This window comes from Camelus bactrianus, chromosome 7 (genome assembly GCF_048773025.1).
Source record: "Camelus bactrianus isolate YW-2024 breed Bactrian camel chromosome 7, ASM4877302v1, whole genome shotgun sequence".
Lineage (NCBI taxonomy): Eukaryota > Metazoa > Chordata > Mammalia > Artiodactyla > Camelidae > Camelus > Camelus bactrianus.
The window spans coordinates 83,417,813-83,435,329 of NC_133545.1; the positions used below are offsets into that span (position 1 = coordinate 83,417,813).

General features: G+C 62.4%; 2 protein-coding genes across 13 annotated transcripts in view; one reads left to right on the forward strand and one right to left on the reverse strand.

The window, feature by feature from the left end:
• Window positions 1-17,517, reverse strand: part of CAMK2B (calcium/calmodulin dependent protein kinase II beta) — an 89,471-nt gene that overhangs the window by 15,960 nt on the left and 55,994 nt on the right. For 7 of the 12 annotated variants that reach the window (XM_074367738.1, XM_074367737.1, XM_074367744.1 and 4 more), the window contains exons 5-12: window positions 16,145-16,210; window positions 9,909-9,981; window positions 6,638-6,740; window positions 6,466-6,549; window positions 5,669-5,763; window positions 5,383-5,505; window positions 4,784-4,867; window positions 3,974-4,016 (exon numbers count right to left, since the gene is read on the reverse strand). In XM_074367738.1, coding sequence (XP_074223839.1) covers window positions 3,974-4,016; window positions 4,784-4,867; window positions 5,383-5,505; window positions 5,669-5,763; window positions 6,466-6,549; window positions 6,638-6,740; window positions 9,909-9,981; window positions 16,145-16,210 — 671 coding nt within the window. Of the gene's footprint in view, window positions 1-3,001; window positions 3,077-3,973; window positions 4,017-4,783; window positions 4,868-5,382; window positions 5,506-5,668; window positions 5,764-6,465; window positions 6,550-6,637; window positions 6,741-9,908; window positions 9,982-16,144; window positions 16,211-17,517 lie in introns of all 12 variants that reach the window. The other 5 variants (XM_074367733.1, XM_074367740.1, XM_074367736.1 and 2 more) reach the window with 1 other exon arrangement.
• Window positions 1-17,517, forward strand: part of OGDH (oxoglutarate dehydrogenase) — a 349,298-nt gene that overhangs the window by 6,804 nt on the left and 324,977 nt on the right. The gene's annotated exons all lie outside the window — the stretch shown is intronic.

Below are 17,517 nucleotides of genomic sequence, written 5' to 3' on the forward strand. Positions count from 1 at the left end.
CCTGGTGAGGCTGGACTCAGGACCACTCCCTCATGCCCTGACGCCCTGGCAGCCCTGCCCCACGGGCATCCCGGGACCAGAAATGCTGCCTTCTCGAGGCCACGTCCCACTTCCCACTGAGGGGACTGTGAAAACCTCCCCTGGTGGCAGCTACATCTGCTTCCCTATAACTCACCATGGAGGGACAGGCCAGCCCTGTACACACAAGAACTCATGGGCCTCCAGGGCCAGCAGCCTCACTCCGGACCATCATGCCCCTGGCCTCCCCCTCCCCACTGACTTTGCCTCTCTGCTCTCTCCCCACCTCCGGTGCACAGGGGAGCGCCTCCACCTCTGCAGTGGGAGTTGTGCTGAGGTCACAGAGCCCAGGGACCCTGTTTGTGCTGGCCAACCAGCCAGCTGGACGCCACTGGGAAAAGGGCTTCTCCTAGGGGCCTGGAGGAAAGCGGCGTCCAGCTCTTCTTGAAGGCACTCATGAGGGCTGAGCAGGCAAGCAAGCAAGCTAAGCCCCAGCCCCCAATTTAAGGCGGGCAGTTTGGGGAAAGTCATCCCCCAGTGCCACACAGCCTTGGCCAGTGGCATTCTCGGCTGGCTCTGAGTTAGAACCAGCACAGACCAGTGCTGGTCTAAGAAGTTTGGCCGGGGCCAGCCCAGCGCCCTGGTGGAGACAGTCGGCTCTGCCTGGCCTTCCCCTTGGGCAGGAAAGGAGGCCCCTAGGTCAGACCCTGGGTGGAGATGGATGGAACCCTGGGACAGCTCTGGGTGTCAAGGCCCCTTTGGTCCCTGATTTCATCAACACCCCATTCCAGACCCTGCCATTTGAGACAGCATCAGTTTTGCTCCCTAACAAGCCACCCTTCTGGGGACTCAGATGGCCACCACCATGGCCCAGGCTCTGCAAATCCCTGCAGCAGGCACCTATCCTTTCCATCGATTTCCAAACACTCCTCCTTAGGAATCTCCTTTAACCGACACTTGCATGTCTGGGTGCAGTGTGGCCACACAGCTGGGCCCCTCCTGAGCATAGCTCCTGGCCTTCCCATCTCTGTCTGGGACTAACTCCAGCACCCTGTTGACTATCATCTACATGAGCAATCAGAGGCATAGATGGTTTCCTCTGCGGTTCCTCAAGTCTAATGCATGATTACACAGCAGGAGACAAGGTGGGCCAAGCAGGCGCCCTGGACCCCTGGGAGACAAGCAGAGACCTTCTGCCCCACCTGCCCGGGGTCCTCAGGGTCAGGCCATCACTGCCACCCCAGCAGTGAAGCCCACGTGGGACCGTCCAGGACGCTCTGATGAACTGTAAGAGATCTACAAAGACACCAGGTCTGCTGGCAGAGGGCAACGCATCACCCCAGAGGCCGTCACCCTCAGAGACGTGATGGCCTTGGAACTGAGACCGCCCCGCCCCGCCCCGCCGAGTCTGCTGGTTCCAACGCACTGGCAGGAGGTGGGTTGACCTAGTGGTGAGGGGCTGGCCTCAGCCCACAGGGCCCAGCCGTTACCTCGTCCCCTAGCTCGTCACTCGAGGACAGCCATGCTGGGCTCCGTCCACATGCACGGGCCTCCCCCCAGACAGAGCGGCCCTCGGCGCCCAGGGCGGAGCCCCACATGCACACGGCCTCATGCACCGACGCTCCACATCCACTCACAGGCAGCGGGCATTGCAGGCAGGAGCCCGGGCAGAGAGCGGCTCAGAGGCGCCTGCCTCCATCACGCAGGACCCCCGAGTCTCACGTTCCCTGACCCTCTGCCTCGCCCTCCCCTGGGGTGCTCCAGAAAGGCCCAGAAAATGAAGCTGACTCAGGATGACCCCTGGGGGCCTGCCTGCTGAACCTGTCCACTGGGGTCACAAAAGGACCACAGACGCTCCTGCCCCAGGACGGCCCTGCCCTGAGCACCCCAGGAGGCAGCGGCCGGGGATGCTGGGGTCCTCCGGTCGGGCAGGTGGGACTGCGCGCCCTGTGGGGTCATGGGGCAAGAGCTGGGCTGGACGTGTAGGGGGAAAGGCCTTGGGCCTGGGAGGGGCCGGGGCATCTGCCATCTCAAGCCGACACTTGAGGGGTCTTCTTTGAGGCTCCACGGCTCCGTTTAGGGATCACCTGGGTCAGCCCTCAGCTCCAACTGGCTCTGCCTGGCCTAAACTTGCACCATCTTTGGCTCAGGCTGAGCCCTGGGCCCACTGGGAGGTCTCAAGTCCACTAGTCTCATGGGGTCTGGCCAAGGTCAAAGCCAATTAGCCGGGAGCTGGCCTGGGCCTCCTGGGAGGTCTGCCCCTCACAGACTGAGGCAGCAGGTTGGCAGAATTAGCCTCTGCCCTCCCAGGCTGAGGACGAGGTGACGGGAGCCTCGTAGAAAGAACCAAGAGGAAGCCTTCGAAGTCATTCTCTGGGCGACCAAGGGCCCCTGTCCTGGGGCTCATGGGGCAGACATGCGCGTTTGGGACTCAGCACAGACCACCGGCTCCGTGCGAGCGGCCAGGAGCTCAGTGCAGGTCCCTGGGGCATGTGCGGGCTGGGTTGGGGGTGGACGGAGTGGCAAGTGGGCTCTCCCAGGGCAGGTCTCTGCCCATGCCCTTCTCCCCGGGGCCCCCATTCGAGATCCAAACCCCCAGCAGCACCCGAGGCTTCCTGTGGGTGGTGTCAAGGTCATTCTGAACAGGAGGTCATGATGGCCAAGTGGGGAGTGAGCCTCAGAGAGCAAAGGGCTTGACCAGAGGGGTCTCCTGACCCCCAGACTGGGGAATGCAGCCAAATGCATATAGGGTGACACATGGCTCAGGAGTCACCTGGCCTGGCCTCTCCTTCAGTAGGTGGAGGAGGCCGCCGGGACAGTGGGGGCTGCCTCCCTGCCCACGGGATGGGCTCTGTGGGGAGTGTCCACGGCGGGAGCAGGGGCTCCCGGGGCCTCTGGGGTGGCCCTCAAGGCCCAGCTGGCGGCTGCGGGCAGCGAGGGGAGCTGCATGCCGACAGGCGGGACACTGGTCAAGAACATCTACCTTGTTCCACCAGCCCCATGGTGGTGCCGGAGGCCGCGGTGGACATTGTGGCCGGAGCGGTGGTCTGTCTGCCCACTGTTAGCACCGGGTTAGAGACGAGGGGAGGGGCGGACACAGACGAGGGGTGGGCGAGGTGAGGGAAGAGAAGAGACAAAGGAAGCAGAAGAAGATTAGAGTCAAAGTTTAGGTGACGGATGGTTTCAGAACCCCTTTCACAGGAGCGTGAAAACAAGATGGAGACCGATTGACACTGGAAAAGCATTTGCCTCCTTTCTCCTTAGAAAACCCCAGTGGGGCCTTCCGGGTGCCCGGCCGGGCGTGCGGACAGGACACGTCCCATTAGTACTGGTGTGACAGCATGCCCCTGCTCCCCGCAGCACAACATCACAGCAGAAGTAACAGGATGGGCGGGTGCTGATGCAAGCGGACAAGGAGGACGCACCACAGACGCTCCCGCACTCGGCCTCGCCGGCGACAGACAAGCCACAGGAGAGCGAGGGGGCGGCGGCCCTACTCGGGCGACACTGTCCCCGCTGGGCCTGCCGGGGCCTGTGGCCCTGGGGTCGCCGACAGACCCCCGGAGTGGCCGCACGCCCGCAGCCATGCCCGCCCTCGGTGCCCCAGCAAGGGGCTGCCAGCCAGAGTGTCCGGGGCCTCTTGTCACCTCCCTTCCCAACACACACACAGAACGGGTGCTCAGAGGAGTCAGGACAACGAGGCCACAGAGGTGCCGACCAACGCCGGGACAGACACACGGAGCTGCAGCCCGGGCGGCGGCGGCTCAGACACAGACCCAACACGCAAGGCTGGAGCCCAGGCTCCTCTGCGGCCCGCGGGGCTCAGAGGACAGAAGGCCGGGCTGGGCCAGCAGCCGGGGGGAAAGGGCCGTGGGGGTGACAACGGGGCAGGCGGCTGGCCCATCCCAAGCCTCCCCGCCGCAGGCCCGTTCCTCCTGCAGAAGACTGTTCTCACCTGAGAAATTCCGCGTGGCCAGCATGGTGGTGAGGATCGCGCCCTGCGGAGAGACACACAGCTGAGGCCAGGCCGGGACCCCCGCCAGGACCCCCCTCCCAGACCTCGGGTCACGGCCTCGCAGAGAGGCAAGAGTTCGGCACACTCACCAGCTGCCCCCAGACAAGCCCCCACATCCAGAATTAAAACAGTGATGCTCCCCGGGCCCTGAACTGCCCACCAAGCCCAACTTTTAAAATGCGTGAAGACCCCCAGAGGCCCCCAGCGCACTGCAGCCCCTCTGGGAGTCTGCCTCTCCCCGCAGCCCGTCCGCTTCCTGACAGGCACCCCACACCAGGACTGGGCCCGGGCAGACACGCGCCCTCGGCAAGGAGCAGCCTGGCTCCAGACGGCCTCCCTGTCCAGGGCCCCCTCCCTCCTAAGCAGCAGTTTGGCTGCCCCCCGACCCAACCTGCCCTGAGTGAGAAGCTTCTCAACTTGCTCATGCTCAAGGGAGCACGACCAGCCACCCACAGGGAGTCCCCGTGTGGAGCCCCAGGGACACCTGGCGGGGGCATGGGTGGCTGGCGGGGGGGGGGGCGGCTCTGCACCTGGAGCCAGGCCCATGTCTGGGCGCCTTTGGTGTCATTTCTACAGAGGGACTGAGTCCACCCGATGCACCTGGGCTGGGACGGTGCTGACAGACAAGCAGCCTGTCCTGGGTGGCCCCCCTCCCCAGTGCAGGGCCCTCGGGGGGACGGGTTTCTCTGGGTGGGTGAGCATGTGTGCGCAGACGGCACCCGGTGCTGCACACAGGGGTCAGCCTCTCACCTTGAGCTTCCTCCGGGCGTTGAACTTCTTCAGACACTCCACGGTCTCCTGCCTATGCATCATGGACGCCACGGTGGAGCGTTGCTGTGGGGAGAGGAGCAGGGGACAGGGGTGTCACGCACTACAAGGTGCCCCAAGGGGTTCTGTTCCCAAGGGGAGCTTGAGAAATGGGGGTCAGGGAGAAGCCCAGGACAGCAACATCCCTGGGCCCTCGTGCCAAGAGCTACCAGCTCCCACTGCAGCCAGAGGCCACCTGTCCCCGCTGCCTGCCTATCCCCCAGTCCGTCACCCCTTATGGCCCATCCACCCCCGACATGTCCTCACCCCTATCTGACCCTCCTGCCCATCTGTGCTCCCCCTCAGGCCGTGCCCCCTGCCCACCCTCTCCCCAGCTTGCCACTCCAACCCCTCACACACTGGACTGGTCCTCCTCTTTCCGTGGAGCTCCTGTCCTCCCAGGGACAGAGGCCTTTAAATCCCTCAGCATGTCCCAGGTGACAGGCCACATAGCCCCCAGGAGACCAGGGGACCCACTGGATGCAAGGAGAAGGCCCCAGGGTCAACTCGCCAGGGGTTGGTCCAAGATTGAGGCGACTTACGCAGACCCACGGGTGTTTCAGCGCCTCGTGCGCTGTGATGCGCTTGGCAGGGTTGATGGTCAGCATCTGGTTGATGAGGTTTTTGGCTTCAGGAGTGACCGTGTCCCACTCGGGGGATGGGAACTAGAAAAGAAAACAGTGCACAAGGGAGACTGAAGCCCCCTCCCCACGCAGGAGACAGTTCTCCCAGGGCCTCGTCAGCAAACAGGCAGCATCGCCCCACTCCCTGCCTCCCCCAGCCTGCCTCCCCCGATGGGGAGGGTTCAGGACGGGTCCCAGCACTCACGTCGTAGGCTCCAGCCTTGATCTGCTGGTACAGCTTGTGCTGGTCCTCGTCCCAGAAGGGCGGGTAGCCCACGAGCAGGATGTACAGGATCACCCCTGGGGAGAGCCCAGAGCACAGAGCCTCACCTGCCGCTCCACTGCCTGCCTGCACCCAGCAGCCCAGCCCCGCCCAGCCACACGCCAGGCGGCCACGGCCATGTGCTGTCAGGCATGTGACCCCTGGGGGGCCAGATGCCCAGCTCTGGCTCTTCACCGCTATGGGACCCTCAGCCAGTTTCTCGGCCTCAGCTAGGGTGGGGGCCCCCGGCCCAAAGCCAGCAAACCCCAGGAAGGCACTGGGGTCCTCAAGCCCCCTCAATGCCCACTGCAGCCAGCATTAGTGAGTGTCACTGTTTGGAGACCCTCGTGTTGGCAGAATGGCCTAAAGAGCGCCCTCACCTCTGCCCCACTATCACTCTACTTCACAGGGGAGGGGCCTCCACGGCCGGACAGGCTCTGCAGGAGATCCCCACCAAGGAGGCAGCGAGCCAGGGCGGTCCGCGCCACCCCCCTCCCCTCCAGCACCCATCTGCCTCCCATGCACCTGCCACTGCTTCCGGCCCAGACCTCCCTGCCCAGCGCAGGGCGGGCTCCCCAGCAACAGCCGGGCTCACACTAGCAACTCTAGCCTGGGCGGGAAAGGCGCTCCCTGGCTGGGGCCGCCCTGAGAGCCAGCCCAGGGCGGGCCTGGCACAGTGCAAGTGGTGTGGGTACGGCTCCCTCACGGCGGCCCCGCCCCACCCCGCACACCAGCCTCACCGCACGCCCAGATGTCCACCGGCTTGCCATACGCCTCCTTGCGAAGGACCTCTGGGGACAGGTAGCCTGGCGTGCCAGCAAACCCTAACAAGAGGGGGAGGGGTGGTGTGAGGGGCCACGGCGACAGCTGACACCCCCACCCTGCCCCCTGGCCGGCCAGCTCGGTACTCACCGAACCATGCCTGCTGGTCCCCCTGCACCTCGATGGCCAGGCCGAAGTCCGCCAGCTTCACTGCGGCCCCTTTGCACTTGCTGGCCAGAAGCAGGTTCTCGGGCTGCAGGAAAGTTGACCAGCCCGAGGGCGTGTGGTTTACACCCGGCGGGGTGTCACAGGAGGGAGGGGGACAAAACAGCCGTTTGCAGGCAGGGGCACACAGGCCTGACCTTCCACCACGTGGGTGTCCCCCTGGGACGGCTGACATCCTTGGCTTGGGTGCACCCCAGAGCCCCAGGCCCTGCACCTCACAGCCTGTCCCTGCCCCCCTCCCCGGGGGCAGGGACAGGAGCCCTAGAGCAGAGGGAAGCTGTTCCCAAAGCGCCAGCTCAGATGCCTCACACCCAGGAACAGTGAGCCTGGGGCACTAGGACCAAAACTGAGCACCCCCCACAGGCCCAGGCAGGCTGTGCAGGGGGGCCAGGACCCCCGCCGGCAAAGGGGCTTCTCTCCTCTCTCCATGGCTGGCTGCTCAGAGACGCGGTCGGGGGCTGCCTGGTGCGGGGCTCAGGCACTTGCTGTGGGACGGTGACCCTCAACATCAAGGAGGAACAACCGAGGGCCCCCTCAGCCTGGGCACTGTAGGACATCCACCCACCAAACCCCACCAACTCCAGGGCAGAAGGGACCAGCCTTGACCACTGCCCACCCAGTGCCCATGGGTAGGAAGGGTCTGGTGTACAGCTCCCACTTTGGGGAGCAGCGGCCTTGCTCAAGCTGGAAGGACATTCATCCCTGTCCCTCTGGAGTGCCGAGGAGGATGCCACCCCTGACTGGGGGCTCTTGGCCCCAAAGGCCTGATGGCCCCTCGCTGTACACTGTGTCCTGTACCCTGGGCCCCTCCCAGCCCGGCCTGTCCCACCCACCCCACCACCTCCCAGTGGTCAGCGCCCAGAGTTCTGGACTTCCTCGTCCTGGACTCCCAGGGGGCTCTCCAGGCCCTTGGGCCACTCCCTACCCCCGACCAGGCCAACCTCACAACAGGACAGCCCATTGAGACCACATTGTCACTTTAGTGCCACCAAGAAAGACAAATGTCGCCATCTAAACTGAGTTAATGCTGCTTGTACACTGAGGCATCAGAACACAAGGAATGCAATGGACGAAATCCACTAGCCCCATGTGGCCGGCAGAAGCCAGAGCTCCCCCCGGGCCCCACAGCTGGCCGGACAAGGCTCGGTCCCCTAGGTGACCCATGCTGGGGACGCTCAGCCCTGTCTGCCCAGCATGGCCTGGAGGCCTCTGAACATCTTGATTTTGCCAACCTGAGTGGGGCCAGGGGACCCCCAACTTCCCTGCTCACCCCACATCAAGAAGCCTGAAATAGCAGGGGTCAGGACTGCAGCTGGGAGCTTGACCTGACTTCTAAGGATCAGAAACACCCCACCCCCACCCCCACTAGGAAACAAACCAGCACTCCTCTCTGGAAAGACGGAGCTAAGTGAACTTGGTCCTTGGGAAGAGCTGGGCAAGAAGGTTGGGGCCCCCATGAGGAGAGGGAGGGGACCCAGGTGGCCGCAGGGTGATGCCCCAGCCCCCAGGCTCCACCCTGACTCCCTCGCGGCCCCCCAAGATGGCACCGACCCTCCCCCGCTCTCTCCACCCTCCACACCTTGGCTGAGAGGAAACCCACCACAACACCACTTCTAGGGGGCTGTCTCAGTCAAGGCTGATGGGGGGCTCTCAAGGGGAAGAGGGACAGTCTGCTCACCCCACAGCTGGCAGCAGGCGGGAAGCCAGCTCAACTTGCCCCCTTTTTCTTTTTTTCAGCAAGGATTCTGCATGCCCCCGGGTCACACCTCGGCCTGGGGGGGGGCAGCCCTCTCCATTTTTGTATTTTGGCCTCAAAATTAGCTATGCATTGTGGGGTCCAGGAACCAAGAGGACGTGTGCCCACTCCCCTGTGGCCCCCGAGTGAGGCCACTTCAGAAGAGACACAGTGACAGAGGGGAACCCACAGGACAGGCAGACAAGGCGGGTCTGGGCAGGCACATGAAAGGACATGGGACCACACAGCACATGCAGAGAGGAAGCGGGGACACACAGAGGGCACAGGAGAGGGTCCTGGGCCTGCTCCTGGCGGGACATCATCCCAAGAGCAGCCCCACAAAGATCAGCTCACACACACACACCCTCCTTGGGGGTCCAAGGAAGGGCGTGGCCCCATTCAGCCCAAGCACCCATGGGAAGCTTGGTCTCAAATGCCACCAGCAGGTCTCTCAGCAGGGATGACCGGCCCAGGGGTCCACTCTTAACAAGAGAAGAGACTGACCCAAGCCCAGACTGGGAGAAAGCAGAAGTCAAGAAAGGAAGAGAGACTGAGGAAGGAAGGAGGGAGGAAGCAATGGAGAGAGGAAGGAGGAGAAGTGAGCGGATGAGAGGGGAGGGGAAGAGGGGGAGGGGAAGGAGGGAGGGGGAGGAGGGAGGGGAGGAGGGAGGGGAAAGGAGGGAGGGGGAGGGGGGAGGAGGGTGCTGCAGTTCCTCCTGAGGGCCCTACCATCAGGCTGAGCCCTGGAGGTGACAAACCTGACTTTAAACGGGCTGTGGTCACTTTGCCCAGAACTGAGCCAAGGGCCACAGAGACTAGGAGAAAGGATGGGAAGTTTGCAGAGAACTTTGAGGCTGGCCCCTTACCCCTGCTCCCGAGGCATCAACCCCACCTGCACACACATCACCTGTGTCCCACCTGCCAGCTCCGAATCTCAACCGGAGCCCAGAAAGCGAGACCCCGAGTGAACACGTGCTAATATGCTGATTTCTGACAACTGTCCCCTCTCAGCCCTGGAACCTAGAAGCGTTGGGAGGGACGTGTGCAGACACATACATGCATGCACACACACATATGTGCATACATGCACACATACACGGACACATTCTCACACATGCACACACATGCCTGTGTGCACACACCCACACACACGTGCTCATGTACATACATGTGCACACACAATGCACACATGAGCATCTGAGCACACATACACGTGCCCACACAGGCGCGCACACACATACCCATGTGCACTCACACATTCTCACATGCGCACACCTTCACACACGTGCACACATACATGCTGTTGCACACGCACGGATCCACGTGCACACACATGTGCAAACGTCACTCACGCACACAGCATCTCCTGACACTTGCACTGCCCCACCCCAGAGCCTCCTGCTAAACGACATGCAGTTACAGACGACAGACACCTGGCACAGAGCGGGGTGGGGGACTCACCTTGAGGTCCCTGTGGACAACCCCCATTTGGTGGCAATGGAGAACCGCCTCCAGGATCTGCTGGATGCAGTGACTGCGGCAAACAGCAGGCGCATTAGTGCAGGTGGCCCCCGAGGAGTGGGCGGGGGTGCAGGAGCAGGGTGCTGTGTGGCACTAGGTGGGGTGGGGAAGCAGGGAATCAAGGTGCCGCCTGCCATGTGGGAGAGGAGACGCTGGCCAGGAGGGGGCCTCTGGGGCTCCTTCCTCACCCCCAAAGTTCAGCACAAGGCATGGCCAGGCTCCCTGCACACCCCAGCCCTGCCCTCCCCTCTGGCCAGGCCCACGCAAGTGATGCTCAGAGGAAACATGCCTGTCCCCGGTGCACCCCTCCCCAGGCTCATGCTGGCCGAGCCTGGCCCTGAGCCGGGTGCCCTCTGGGAGGGAGGCCAGGGCTGAGCCCACACCCTGCAAAACAGGCTGAAGATGGGGTGGGGGTGGGTGGGGGAACCTAGGCAGGGAAACGGTGGAGGCAAAACAGCAAGAAGAAGAGGGCAGGCCAGTGCCACGGTATAGGGGTGACGCCCTGAGCACCAGGGCCCCACTCTGTTCTGGGGCAGGGCTAATGCTGCAACCGCTCATGTGCTAAATAAACCACGTGTCATTTCACTTTAAGAAACTTGAGCTTCCACGCAGGCTGCTGGCTGCTGTGCTAGGCAGCTCGCTCTGTGGCAGCCCTGGGGTCCTGGAAGCTCCCCTGGCAAGGCGGCAGCCTGGCATTGCACAGGGCCCAGAGCCAAGGGCTTCCTTCCAGACTGGGGAGAAGTCCTGAGCCCCCCAGGCTGGAGGGAGAGGTCCAGGCTCTCCGCAGGCAACTCGAGTATCCGTGCTTCAGCAACACCTCCTGAACATCAGACCAGATGCCTCCAGCCCCTGCACACACGAGACCCCGTGGCCTGAGCCTGCCTCCACCAGTGGCCCCGGGCATCTGCAAAGTTTCCACCTGCCCCCAGAGCCAGGCCCAGACCCCTTGGGGGTCCCACCCCACCCCTGCAGCATTACCAGCCACGGGAGACAAGAGGGCCACACAGGCTGCCTGGAGCCGACCCTCTGGGGTCCTGGTCACAGCCCCTGTGAGTGGGGGCGAGGGAGGCACAGGACCCCTCCATCAGGGACTGGACCCTGCAGGGTGACTAAAGGCCGACAGCAGGTGTGGGCTGTGTTTTCCTAACAACAGTCTTGGAGAGGGGACAGGAGACCTCTCCTTCTCCTCAAACAGCCCTGTCTACATCTGGAGACCACTCACTGCAGAGAAAACCCCAGTTTCCCTCTACAGAAACCTAGACCTCAGATTCCCAATGGTGATGGATTCCTCAGGTTTGGGGGCTCAGAAGGAGCCAGGCCCAAACCTGCGGGAGACAGTCCCCCAGCAGCCCCGCCCCATCTAAGGATGCCACTAAAGGCTGGAAACCCCCCTCCCCCACCCCACGCCCTGAGCTCTTCCCCCCAGTGCCGACCTGCCCCCAGTGCCTCCCTCCCTGCTCCTGCCCCTCCCACAATGCCCTCATCTGCCAGGAAGAATGCTTTGTGGTCCTGTCTCCTTGCATCCCCAACTCCCCATCCAGCCATTACCAGCCCTCGCATTACTGCAGACATGGGCGCCGCCCCCACAGGCTGACCCACCACAGCCGGCTCACCCAGGGGCCCCCCTCCTTGCAGGCAGAGCTCAGCTGTGAGGTCTGGGAAGCTCTTCTGAAGTCAGGACGGGCTGCTGGGTGGAGGCAGAGGCCACATGAAGCCCCCAGCACTTGCTGCTCAGAGCCACTGAGCCAGGGCACAGGGCAGGGGAGGCTGGCTTTCCCAGCCCCGGGTACCTGCAGCTCACTCGCAGACCCAGAGCCTGGAGAGGCGTGCTGGGGCCATCACCACTCCCTCATGGAGCTCAGCCGTGAGTCACCGGACCACTGCACACTGCAGCACATCACGCTGGGGCTCGGTGACCCTCCGGCAGACCAGCTCCTGCCTGCACTGCTGCGGCCAGACCCTGCTCCTGCCCTCAGGGACACCGGTCCTTGTGCCCAGCCATGTGCCCTATCATCCCCTTCCTGCAGCACACCTTCACAGCCCGCAGGTTGCCATCTCCTGTGCCCTGGCCACTCCTTGAAGGACGTGGCTCCAACCTCAGGCCCGCTGAGACCCCTGGGAGTCTTGACTTTAGCTTTGGGTCAACCCCATCTTCTGTATTCACCCTGGCAACCTTGCCTCGGCTCTATTCCCCAGCACGCCCTCTGGACTCTCCCTGTGCCCACGTGGTCTGCACTGCAGTGACATGGTGGCCCTGTGCTCTGTGTGGGCATCTGGGCAGCGTCTGTCTCTGCGTTGGACTATGGCTTCCGAGACCCACAGGGATGGGTTGGTTCTTTTCTCTCCATTGTGTCCTCAGCCCTGGACACAGGAAGGTGTTCCCCAGACGTTTCTTGGACCCATGAATCCACCTGCCACGGCACTGATTGATGCATCCACTGAGACGAGGATGGGCTGAGTCCTCTGCCCTCCTCTGTATCCCGTCCTGGGGATGTAGGGCCCCAAACCAGTGCCAGAGATGGGGCCACTGCACCTGCTGAGCCAGCACCCGGTCTGCATCTCACCTCAAGCATCACGGGACAGCCCATGCTGCTGAAATCAAGCCACACAGCTCTGCTGCAGCCCGCGTCCCCCCATCCCACAGGCCCTGCTCAGGGCACTTCACAGCCACCACTTCATAGAGAGGCTTGTGCTGGCTTGGCCCAGTGCCCCCTTCCCCGTGCTCACAAATGAACTGGCCAAGCAAACTGGGCTCCCGAGAGAAAACTGGGCTGGGCTCGGCCCCTACCCCCGCCAACTGGGCAGTGCTGGCCTGTCTCCCCAGTCTATTCTTCACAGCATCTCTGGGACCGACGTGGGAGTGGAGTCTGCAGCCTGCAGGGAACGGGACACCCACCTACCTGGACAGCAGCCTGTTCTGGGCAGCCCTCCCTCCAGGGACCTCTGGGGACCGCTCCCAGGGCCTCCTCACCCACCTCTCGCCCTGTGCTCCCATCTGAGACCACGGCCTTGGAGGACAGGAGGCCACCAGTCACAAGGTCCTGCCTCCCTTCTGCCTTCCATTTACATCATATCGGCTTCCTTGTGGGGCCCTTTTGCATATTCTAAACAATTTAGAAAGTCACTTTTATGGTTCAAGTTGTTCCCAAGCGGCATTCTAGACGCTGGCCGGGTCCTGGACATCATTCTCAGGTTCTGGGCTCTGCTGTCACCTCAGCGATGCTCCCTCCTGGGACAGCCAGCGTCCATCCGCACAGGGTCCCCTTTAACCACCTCTCATGAGCCATATTGCTTTTTAGGGTTTTAAAAAAAATTAATTCAGCATTTTTTATTTTATTTTATTTTATTTTGGGAGGGAGAAAATTAGGTTTATTCATTTATTTATTTTTAATGGAGGTACTGGGGACTAAACCAAGGACCCTGTGCATGTTAAGCACGTGCTCTACCACTGAGCTATATCCTCTCCCTCAATTTTTCAGGCTTTTTTTTTTTAACAGATTCTAAAGATTTTGAACTTTGCTTTCCTAGGTTGAAAAAAGACCCCTCATTTCTCCACAGACTCCAAAATAAAGATCCCATTTCTTCCTAAGAGGAAGCTCCAGCCTTCTTGGCTAGAAAAGGGCTCAGAAGAGCAACTCTCGCCTTGCTCCCTCTCCTTCTAGAGGTGTGACACGTCACAGACTCATCAAATGCTCAGCTTTGAGCAGCGTGGCCCTGGGCAGGCCCCCCAGAAGGGTGGCTGATACACGTGGCCGGGCCAGACCTGCACGCTGGCCAGGGAGGCGCTCCCCATCCCAGCCAGGAGTCTCAGACTCCAGCCTCAGCACAACCCAGGGGAAACCCAGTTGGCACCACCACCCTCCCAAGGACGGGGAAAGCCTTCAGCCCATCTGCCACAGTTCCTGCCGATGCCCATGGGCGACCCAGAAGCTGAGCACCAACACAGCTGTCAAACACACAGTGCCAGGGTCCAGGACGCCTGGGAAAGAGGGCAGCCTGAGTCGTGAATTTCCAGCTGGAAGGGATCCCCAAGAATGTCCCTCGTTCCCTCTCACCCCTACTCAGAGTCTGGCTATGAGCAAGGCAGAGTCTGTGAGAGGGAACTGGGCATTTGTGGGTGGGGCCCCAAATACCAAGGGAGCGCCCACCATGGAGTCCCAGGGAGGGAGGTCAGGATGCCTGCCATCCAGGTGGGCAGGAGGGAGCCACAGAATTGAAGGTGCGGGATGGAGGTGGAAGGGGGCAGGGGCAAAGATGAGGTCAGAGGCAGGTAGGAGGTGACAGTGGGCAAGGGGGAGTTCTGGGGCCACAGGTGTTGGGGGGATGGGAGGCATGGGTGGGGGACGCGGGTGGGCTAGGGGTGGGGCAGGGGGTGGGGGCAGGCACACAGCATAGGAGGAAGGCGCCAGAGGGCTCCAGGGGCTCCCGGCCAAGAACAGGGCTTCGCTGTGGGCCATGTCCCCCCTCAGGCAAGACCACTCACTGCAGAGCGGAGGAAGGGCGCCAGGCCCCACGCCGTGCCCAGCGGCGGGCGCTGACGACCAAGGAGCCCGGGCAGGATGCTCCAGGCGGGGCAGAGGAGGACAGAGAGGGCAGCCCTCCATGGCGCTGCCCTGGCCGTGGGTCCTGGGGTCTGTCCTGGGGGCAGCCAGCCGGGCCCCTTCCCTCCTGGCCTGGCCGGGCACCTGCCCTGCCCTGGCAGGTGTCAGGACCATCCCAGTCTGGGGGCTCTATCCACACCCAGCAGGCAGACACCTGCACTTGGTACATTCCCCCCGAGCATCTCAGAGCAGGAGGAGGTGGCTCTGTTCTACTTTCTACTTTTCTTGCAAGTAGGAAAGAAATCTGGAGTCTTCCTGCTCTGGAAGGGAACAGGCCGCCGCCAGGCTGTTGTGCTGAATGAATGCCCTCCCTCAAGGCGTCTCAGAAAAGCGGCCAGTGCCCGTGAGCCCTCAGGCGACTGGCCGGAGAGGGAGCTGAATACCTGGCCCGACACCCCACCTCACCCGGGCCCAACCTCCCGCCCCAAAGCCCGCCAGGCCTGTGCCTCCTGCTGCCCAGCTCTGTGGGGGCCCGGGTGGCACAAGGACCCCGCTCACGCCTTCTCACAGGGACTCCACTTGCCCAACAAGCAAGGCTGCCTGTGGGTGCAGAAGCCAGTCACAATAGGCTACTTTTGCAAATAACGCTCATTTTCCTGATTAGAAAAGTAATGCATGTTCATTCAAGAAAACCTTAAAAATAGACAAGATTAAAAAGTTAAAAACCATCTGTTACTCCACTGCCTAGAGAGGGTCACTGTCAGCCTTTTTGCTTTTTACAATGAGTGTCCCCTTCATGCCAGGCGGGCAGGGAGCGGTGGCCCTCAGCCGTCTCCAATGGGAGTCATTCCTGTCACGAGTCAGGGTGACATCTGGCCAACAGCAGGGGCCAGAGCAGGACCCAGGGGGCCTATCCTTCCAGAGAGAGGGACCCTGCCATCTCCCAGCAGCCGCACTACTGGCATCTCTGAGAACATCAGTTCCCTTCAGCCTCTGGTGAGGGCTGGCGAAGTCCCTCCTTCCTCCCACAGCACGGGCCCTGGCTTCCTGCCCACTGCCCCCCAGGGAGCCTGTGGTGGGGACCCCAGGAAGAAGGGTCAGCGGGCACCCTTCCCACCAGCACAGGCCCCCACTGCTTTCTGCTCTGCTTCCAAGATGGCCCGGGGAGGGTGTTACAGAAAGGGATTCCTGGTCCATCTTTGGAAAAAGCTTTTGGAAACTGAATGTCTGTGAGGAAGGCCAGGGTGCCCACTGCGGGCCATGGACAGACGTCTAAGGGCGGGAGGATGCCCACCACTGCTCTGTCCCCACCAGCCACCCCAAGGAGAGCCCCTCTGTGAGCCAGCTCCCACCCCAGGGGAGACGGCAGGCCTGAGCCCTCCCAGACTCAGGCCACAGCTCTGTGGTCGAGGACACACGAGCTGCCCCCTGCCCCTTGGACGGGCCCCAAGAGCCCCCAGCAGGGCTGGGTGGGGCATCAGCCTGGCAGGCAGCCTGACACTTCAGCCCAGCTGACTATCTGCCCGCGGCCATGTCAGGGACAACGTGCACAAGGGTAAGTGTGGGCCGGAGGGGCAGGAGTGGGGCTCAGCGAGGGGACGACAGGGCAGGCCGGCACGCGGGCTCTACACCCACCTGGCGTCTGCTTCACTGTAATATTCTCTCGCCACAATGTCCTCAAAGAGCTCCCCACCGGTGACCCTGTGGGGAAAGCACACAGAGGTCACAGATTCTGGAGACCCCTCCCCAACCCTGTCACCACCACCATCGTCTCCACCTCCTGCACGTCACCACCGTCACCACCAGCTCGGCCATCTTCGCCTCCATAAGCACCAACACCACCATCATCACCATCTCCACCGCCACCTCCTTCTCTGCCACCGACACCTCCTTCTCTGCCACCGACACCACCTCCTCCTTATCATCCCCACTGTCACCTGGGACTGACAGCTCACCAAGCGCTCGCTCACACAGGGCGGCATTTAGCATTTCAGTCTTCACACCCCCTCCATGACACTGCTGCTCTTAAGTTCAGAAAACTGAGTCTCGGTGATCTCAGTGACTTTCCCAGGGTGGGTAGCCCAGGAGTTGGATCCAAGCCTCTGCAGTGTCACCCGGGCCTTGTGACTAATTCTAGGCCTGAGAAAATCAGGTCTTCCCTCCTCAAACCCACACCAAGGGCCAGAGATGCGGCCCCGGCACAAAGCAGAGGGGCCAGAAGAGACGGTGCCTGGATCTGGCCTCCCTGGTTGGGGAGCTTGCGAGATGCCCCAAGTCCCAGCTCCAGAAGGACAGTGGGAGCTCTGTCCGCACACCCTCTGGCCATGCACTCCTTGCCCAACGAGTAGCCTTTGGGCCCTACGGTCGGGATGGACCCCCCCCCCAGGTAGGAACCACCACCTGGAGGGCCTCTAGGAACCCAGAAAGGGCTGCCCAGGGTCCCCTGGGCTGGGAAATGTGGGCGTGGACGGAGAGGAGTGGGTGCACAGGGGAGCAGGGAGGAGCCATCCCTGGGTCTGCCCGAGCCCCTCGCCCAGCTCTGCAAGCTCTGAGTCCTCACAGCCTCCATCGAGAGCTCTTCTACCCCCGCGTGGTCCAGCGGCTCCCTCCTGCATCCCATGGGGACACCGAGGGGCACTCCCCCTGCAGCATCTTCCTTCCAGCGCCCCATCGGAAGCTGCGCTGGCCCCATGCGCTATGGTCTCCTATATGCATTTCGGTTCTCATAGGTGAGGCTTGAGTTGGCCTCATTTTTGACCAGCACTCAGGGCTGGGCTGGCCCATGGAGACCATGGGCACCGCTGAAAGTGGCCCTGGCGTGGGCAGGCTCTCCCTTAGTGGTAGAGAAACACAAAAACAAGGATGCCTTGGGTGTTGACATGCCCCAGCTTGAGGCTGGATGCATGTCCTCAGATCCTGCTGGACACCGCCCACAAACCCCTGGGAGCGAGGAGCTTTTAGGGTCCCGCTTCGCCACTGGAGGAGGCTCAGGCTCAGAGCAGGTGACT